Source organism: Aegilops tauschii, chromosome 4, assembly GCF_002575655.3.
Source record: "Aegilops tauschii subsp. strangulata cultivar AL8/78 chromosome 4, Aet v6.0, whole genome shotgun sequence".
Lineage (NCBI taxonomy): Eukaryota > Viridiplantae > Streptophyta > Magnoliopsida > Poales > Poaceae > Aegilops > Aegilops tauschii.
Window position 1 is genome coordinate 392,722,167 of NC_053038.3, and position 7,783 is coordinate 392,729,949.

General features: G+C 38.3%; 1 protein-coding gene across 6 annotated transcripts; it reads left to right on the plus strand.

The window, feature by feature from the left end:
- Nucleotides 1-2,251: 2,251 nt before the first annotated feature.
- Nucleotides 2,252-7,573, plus strand: LOC109748933 (uncharacterized). 6 transcript variants are annotated; one of them, XM_073496818.1, is made up of 15 exons: nucleotides 2,252-2,935; nucleotides 3,627-3,692; nucleotides 4,102-4,197; nucleotides 4,298-4,613; nucleotides 4,682-4,830; nucleotides 4,904-5,080; nucleotides 5,161-5,286; nucleotides 5,360-5,563; nucleotides 5,648-5,942; nucleotides 6,030-6,228; nucleotides 6,307-6,423; nucleotides 6,489-6,748; nucleotides 6,842-6,917; nucleotides 7,008-7,137; nucleotides 7,236-7,573. In XM_073496818.1, the coding sequence occupies exons 9-14, from the start codon at nucleotides 5,872-5,874 to the stop codon at nucleotides 7,131-7,133; spliced, it is 849 nt and encodes a 282-aa protein (XP_073352919.1). In that variant the 5' UTR covers nucleotides 2,252-2,935; nucleotides 3,627-3,692; nucleotides 4,102-4,197; nucleotides 4,298-4,613; nucleotides 4,682-4,830; nucleotides 4,904-5,080; nucleotides 5,161-5,286; nucleotides 5,360-5,563; nucleotides 5,648-5,871; the 3' UTR covers nucleotides 7,134-7,137; nucleotides 7,236-7,573. The 6 variants fall into 5 exon arrangements, 5 of the variants coding, with proteins under 5 accessions (XP_073352919.1, XP_073352923.1, XP_073352921.1 ...); XR_012182292.1 differs by having other exon boundaries at nucleotides 5,360-5,942; nucleotides 6,479-6,748; XM_073496820.1 differs by having other exon boundaries at nucleotides 4,682-4,818; nucleotides 5,360-5,942.
- The last annotated feature ends 210 nt before the right edge of the window (nucleotides 7,574-7,783 follow it).

Below are 7,783 nucleotides of genomic sequence, written 5' to 3' on the forward strand. Positions count from 1 at the left end.
ATTATGAAGATACCTTTAGTCCTGTTGTTAAAGCAGCTACTATCAGACTTGTTCTTTCTGTTGCAGTATCCAGTAACTGGAGCCTCAAGCAATTGGATGTTCAGAATGCGTTCCTCCATGGCGTTCTAGAGGAAGAAGTCTATATGAGACAACCACCTGGCTATGAGATTAAAGGCAAGGAAAATCATCTCTGCAAACTTGACAAAGCGTTGTATGGTCTAAAACAGGCACCTCGAGCATGGTACTCCAGGTTGTGTGACAAACTTCAAGCACTTGGTTTTAAACCATCAAGGGGGGATACTTCTCTGTTCTTTTTTAGAAGTGGAAAAACTATTATGTTTATGTTGGTCTATGTTGATGATATAATTGTTGCTAGCTCATCACAAGATGTAACTGTAGCTTTGTTGGCAGATTTGAGAAGAGATTTTGCCTTGAAGGATCTAGGAGATCTACATTATTTCTTGGGAATTGAAGTCAAGAAGGTAAAAGATGGCATCCTTCTGACCCAAGAAAAATATGTCATGGATATATTGAAACGTGCAGGTATGACAAATTGCAAGATTTCAAACATGCCTCTCTCAACTTCTGAAAAACTGTCAAAGGAACAAGGAGAACCTTTGGGGGCCGAAGAGTCAACAAGGTATAGAAGTATGGTAGGTGCCTTGCAATATTTGACATTGAAAAGACCGGATATTTGTTTCCCAGTGAACAAAGTTTGTCAGTATTTGCACTCTCCTACCTCCCAACACATGACAGCAGTTAAAAGGATTTTGAGATATCTTAAAGGTACTATGAGTACAGGTCTAAAATTCACTAAGTCGGCTTGCAACATTGTTAGTGCTTTCTCAGATGCTGATTGGGCAGGATGTCCTAATGACAGAAGATCAACAAGAGGTTTCTGTGTGTTTTTTGGTCCCAACTTGATTTCTTGGAGTGCACGTAAGCAAGCTACTGTTTCAAGGTCAAGTACTGAGGCAGAGTATAAATCATTAGCCAATGCAACTGCTGAGATTATTTGGGTCCAAACTCTTCTGCGTGAACTTGGAGTTGCTCATTCGCTAGTTGCTCGTCTTTGGTGTGACAACATTGGTGCCACATATTTGTCAGCAAATCCAGTGTTTCACGCAAGAACTAAACATATAGAAGTTGACTATCATTTTGTTCGAGAGAGAGTAGCTAGCAAACTACTGGATATTCGGTTTATACCCACAGGTGATCAAGTTGCTGATGGGTTTACCAAGGCCTTATCAAGGCGGAAATTGGAAAATTTTAAGAGCAATCTCAACTTGGTGAAGTTATTATTAAGGAGGCGTGTTAGAATACATTGTAACATGTATATACGGTATAAATATAAACCGTATATACGCCCGGTAGGCTAGCGTGTTGCGTGGTTGTTGTAACAGGTAGTTGTGGTTGTTAGGATTCATCCTCATCTCTGTATATCTTTCTTGAGGATCAATCCAACACAACCGAACTACCAAATCTTGTAAACCTCTTTGCCTATATAACATGCAACGCGTCCCTGCCAGAGGCATACGCTTCATCCAATCTTTCATGGACAATACGATCAAACATATGCGGACAGTTTAAGAGTCGACGTTGGAGATGCCCTTAAGCACGCTGTAGCTTGCACGTGCTTACATATTCTATAGACTTGTAGTGTTCGAAGATCGGTGAACAGACCGTCAATCGTCAATGAATATGTGGTCTCGTGGTAATGGAGCCCGGGGTAGGCCCTCATGGAAAAAACGGGTTCATGCTAATTTGCAGGCATCTAAGATTTTCATTAGCACCCGCTCGACGTGAAAAGTCGATTGACATTTCAATCCATGTAAAATTTTGATGTCCAGCAAAAAAAGATTACTTTCTGCACTAGTTGAACAAATCGTCATAACACAGTGTACATTTTTTAGATATATGCATGGACAAAATTATTAAATTGTCTAGAAAAGAATAGTTAATTCCAAGTAGACTGGGACATAGGCACCCCCGAAAACTTCAAACAAAATTCCAGCCTGATAAAATACGCAATGATTTTTTTCTTGCAAACAAATATGCAATGAACTTAAACTTGCATAGTCACGGGTTAAAATCTCTCCCTAATAATAAAGCACGGATCGACTTTGTCGGGTTCACCGTCACAATACGCTTTCTTCTCATGTCATAATACGCTTTTACAATTTGTATGGACAAAATCATAATATAAACAAGGTGGTACTAATAATTACGTAAAAACCCAATTTCATCTCCTGCCTCCCAATCCCATCTCGCGGCTTTCTTCGCTGTTCAAAACTCCTCCCTTTCCAGCGACGGCAGCGACGGCGGAGCACGAGCACGTGAGGGGCGGCGCCTTCCTCCCTTTCCAGCGACGGCGGAGCACGAGCAGGTGAGGGGCGGCACCTTCGTCGGACAGCTAGCCGCGGTGGAGGAGAAGGCGGACGCCATGGGTGCGGCTACAGACGAGGCGGAGGAAAAGGCGGACGCCGTGGGCTTGCTGCACGGCTACAGCCGAGGCGGAGGAGAAGGCGGACGCCGTGGGCGTTCATGGAGGATGGTACACCGTCCGCCAGCTCCGGCCGCCAGTCCTCTCTGGCCTCCTCCGTGGTATCCTTCTCAACCTCCGCTGCTCCTATCGTGATTTGGATGGAAAATTGGAGGCCGGCCGTGTCCTTCTCCAACACAAATTGATGTAGTGCCCGACCCGGATTTGATTGGCTGCTATAAGAAGCAAGGATCCTCGGCCGGAATCTCCATCAGGTTTTGCCCTTCGACCATAATCTCCATCATCCTGTCCAAATTGCAATTTTTGAACAAACATCCAATGTCGCCGCCAAGTTCGCCGGAGGAAGAAGCGCCGAGTTCGCCGGAGGAACAAGCGCCGAGTTCGCCGGAGGAACAAGAACGCCCGCCGAGTCCTGTGGTGGCTACACGAGAGGTATGTATCCCCTCGAAGCTACGCCACGGCGCGGTAGAGCCTGAAGTTCGTCAAAACTTGACCTGACCGTGACCGTCACTGACGCCACCTTGCTGCCGCTGTTGCTGGAAATGAGCTGAATATCAAGCTTTGGTTGCCTCTTTGCTTCCACTTCACTGCTCTTCGACTATCTGTAATTGTAAAACACCTAATACGATTCTTCAGCACTTGATACTGGTGGTCATGGTCTTCTTCTCTTACTGTTGCGAGACTTGGTTTTAGTTAGTAATCTTGAGATCAAGTGTACTCGTGGATTGCTTAGATGGAGGACCACTGTTGGTTTTGTACTTAGATGCGATTGTGAATCATGTACGGTTCAATTCAGATTCATGTGGTATTTTTCCTAAATTTGTACCTGCCTGAACATTATTACTATTAAACTATGAATAATGATTTTTGCAACTGTAGGAGAATTTCTTTGCCGCATCACAAGAAAAACAATTTGAGACAGAGAACTGTACTGAACCTTCTAATTATTGTATGAACTTGCTTCACTTAATTTGAACGGCATATTTTTCAGTAGAATTAAGTGCCGGGTGCCACTTGAGAGAATAAAAGAATGATCAGCTATTTTTTTCACAGTTATGATTTAGTCAACATTGATGTCCGTCTGCAAAAAGCTTATTCTGATTTGGAGTTGATTTTTTTTCAGGCCCTTAAGATGAGTGATGAACATCCGTTGAGCCGTCCAATGTTGCCTTTGGCAACTACACCAGAGGTATGAATCCCCTTCATATTAGTTTGCATATGTGAGCACTGGTACATGTACAATGCGTCTATTACTGCGACACTTTTCTCCATATATACCTTGTAATACTTTGTTTTATCTAATAGAAGCTGGGTGTTTTCCCTTCTGTCAGGGAAAAAAATTAGAAGAACATAGCTCACCAATGCAACATAGCTCAGTTCTTATCAGAACAATTGAGAGAATGATGAATACAGCCTTTTTAGTTGATGGCACTGTTTGTATTATTTCTGTTAACACTGAAGTGTGTCATCTCTTTGATGGTTTAGTAGAATTAAGTGTCTGCTGTCACTTGATGTTCAGAATTGCCCTGCCATTCATGCAATAAATAAAAAAGCGATTTGGCCTGGTTTTCATGTCTCTGATGTGTATGCACGTGCAGGTGCCAAAGGCATCCAATCCAACTCAGGTGGAGGCCAAGGAGGTTCAGCTCTCGGACATTGCACCAATAATGTTGGATGATACCGACGTGAAGACTGTACGTTTCATATATTCAGATTGGGAGCTATGGTGTACTACCTCTGTTTCAACTGATCTAACGGTTGGAGATTTACATTTTATTTTTGTTCTGACTGCAGAAAATAGATGACATCGCTGAACTGGACATTGCAGAGGATTTTGATAACCGGCCTTCCAAAAAGGCAAAAATTTCTGAATCACGTGTACTGGAACCATCACCTATGTCACCAACTATGAAAACATCTTCTCCAGGTTCAGAGTGTTTTGAATCGTTTGTGCCGGAATCAGATAATTAGATGAATCATGATACACTACCATCACCTCCATCCCCATCTAGCTCGACAATATCTCCTGTTTTCCCATTGCATGATATTAAGGAACCAAATTCACATAAAGAGATCAAAGTTGATGAGACATATGATTATCTCCCACAAGGTATTTGCTTGATTTATCACGTGTGCTTTCATATACAATATATTCTTAAATTATTTGATTTTCTGCAGACTATACATTGACCGACCATGATCTATGTGCTCATATAGCAATAGAATCATCTTTGAGAAAACAATTGCTGGTTCAGATAGATGGAAGTTCTGTCTTGCAACATCAATTGATGTGCCTGCTAGATGAGAAAGAGTGGGTAAATGATGATGTCTAATTCACAGTAAAGAGTTTCTAATCACTAATATCAATTAGTAATGTATTTTTTTAATTCTTAATTATAGGTGATCAATGCATATATATGTTGTATAAAGGACCAAATACATCTCTAGAATGATAATAAAGTATATTTTGAGAGTCCATTTGTTACCTCACTATTTAAACGAGATGGCACCATTGGAATACAAGAAGGTAGTGCCTTCATGACAGAGATTGTCCTCGAATATATGCAGCATGACATGGTAATCTCCATATTCATAATTTACATGTTCTAGGTTTCATGCATTTTCATTTACTATTTTCCTAATTATCTTTATTACAGATTAAACTTCCAATAAATGCCAATAACACACATTGGTATTTAGCTGTTGTGAATACAAAAAAATGTGAGGTTCAAGTTCTAGACTCCTTGTGCTGGAATTCTGGCAGAGATGATCTTGCTAATACGGTTAGTTACAACACGATTTTTAATATACTTAGATAATGTGTATCATTTCTTCTTACCACTATTTTATTTTTAGCTACGAGGAATACAATTTCATTTGGACCTTCTTAAAAGTCAAAAGTTGGTAAGCGACGATTGGAAAGACGTTGATCTTACTGAATGGAAGATCATAGAACAATTACAAAAGGCAATTCAAAAAGATAGTTCTTCATGTGGTTTATTTATGGTTAAATTTATGGAATATTTCACCGGATGTGCACTATCCTACCCAATTACACAGGTATATATCTTTTTTTAATAAAAAGTATGTTACTTTTACAAAAAGTACTTTTTAAATATACTAATAATTGTTCGTGTTGCACAGGAAATGATTACTTCTTTTAGGTTTAAGTTAGCCAGCATACTATTATGTTGGAAAACAAACACTGCAGCAATGACTATAATCGTTGAAGAAAGTGACGATGACAGCAAGGGAGATCCTGATGATGTTCAAATATTGGAAAGTTTAGATGATATAAAAAAACAAAAACAAAAATCCCATTATCTGTTGAAAATAAATACAAATCACTAATATCAATTCTTTCTAATATGACCTTACATGAGTTAACAGCTGGACTCTGTAGCTTCATTAAATCAATTAATTACACCGAGATTTTAGAGTAAGTAATTTTAAATTAGTATTGCAATTGTATAGTATCTGAATTGTTTTATTAATGGTTTATTTTCTTAATTTGTATCATTATCAGGAAAGTATGGATCCGAAGTTCAAAACCATATCCAATTAGCTTGTCTCTCAGAAAACTACAAGGATTGCTAAAGGATGATTTACCCATGGACCGTGATTGCTTTAATTTGATCGTACGGAAGATTATGTTGGATGACATCCAAACATCACAAAAAACAAAGCAACTGATAGCAAAGCATTATCTCGACATGAAATTTTGGGTATGTTTTTATATTCGTTATATTCTTTTTATATTCTAATTTTTTATCATCTTTCTAACCAATAATTTTATATACTAGATGACTACTGATTTTGGAAGGCACCCAGATTTTCGTAAAAAGTTAGATGTGGAGCAACTAGCAAATTCTGTTCGTAGTTGGCCTGGTATCAAATATAATGTTTCAACATGCAAATCGGTAAGAGCACTTTTGTATACTTTAGAGCAATTTTTTTATTGCATCTAATATGTAGCCTATTTCAGATCCATATTCCACTACAATGCATTGATGAATTCATTCTATTCACATTGGATCAAGATACCAGAACAGTGTACATTTTGGACCCTACTCCTATTAATCCAATGTACCGATACAACCCACTCGCAAAATATGTGAAAAAAATTATATGGATTTCCGAACATTTACCGAAAGCAATGTCAGAAGCATGCCCTGGGTCTAGATGGAACGAGGATATTCTCTTATGGCATCATAGAATCCTAGATGATATTCCAGTTTACAACAGGTATTTTTCAGAAGATGAATACTAGATACTGATTATTTGTTGATTTGAGTATGTAGACAATATTAATAAAGTATATTTATATTCTTATATAAGGGAACTGTCTGGTTATCTTGTTCCCCTATTCATGTCCACATGGGAAGACGAAAGACCACATTTGCCATTTTTAAAGGTAAATATTGCAACCGTATAGATATTTGCTTTTATGATTATTATACATGTGATGCTGATGTCATTCTTTTACAAAAAAATGAATGAATAGGATGGATATGAACTCAGAAAACTAATTTTGGGCCAACTACTAACATTCAAGGACAATGAATGTGAAGATAACATGCCTGCTGGTGTACTGGACTTCATCAATTGTATTAGGAAAATCCAAAGTTAAACGGGTATGTCAAATAGTATCAATTTATCTCGAAATGTCAAATGATTCAAATATCTTATTCCAATATGCTAACCTTGTTTTCCTACCAATATGCTTGTGTAGGGAGCTCAATCGGTGGAAGGTAATTTGTCAGAGAGATTTCTTGCAGCCAACAGTTAATAGACAATGAGCAGGGAGACGATGAACATGTAGAGATGGATTTTTTTCCTTTGAGAAATTAATAGTAGATTTTGGTTTCTACTTAAGATATCCCTTACATATATGTAGAAAACTTTTGGAGCTTGCCAGGATATACATTTTTGGGGGTTGCCAATTATAAGAGATGACGGATTGCTTCAAAATTCGATGTTTGTGGGTTCAGACATGACAATACTGTGGAAATCACAAATAGTACAGAATCGTGTACTCTGTTGATTAATAATTATTTTATAGTTTGTTTCTATTCGAAAATGCCAACTAGAGACCGAGCTCCACGGAGGCCTTTATTTGAAAACTTCTAAATCCAAACGTTTTAGTTTCAAAAAATTCTGAAAATAAATACACATATACGTAGATACATAATGCACATGTAACTTCTAAATCCAAACTTTTTAGTTTCAAAAAATTCTGAAAATAAATACACATATACCTAGATACATAATGTACATCTG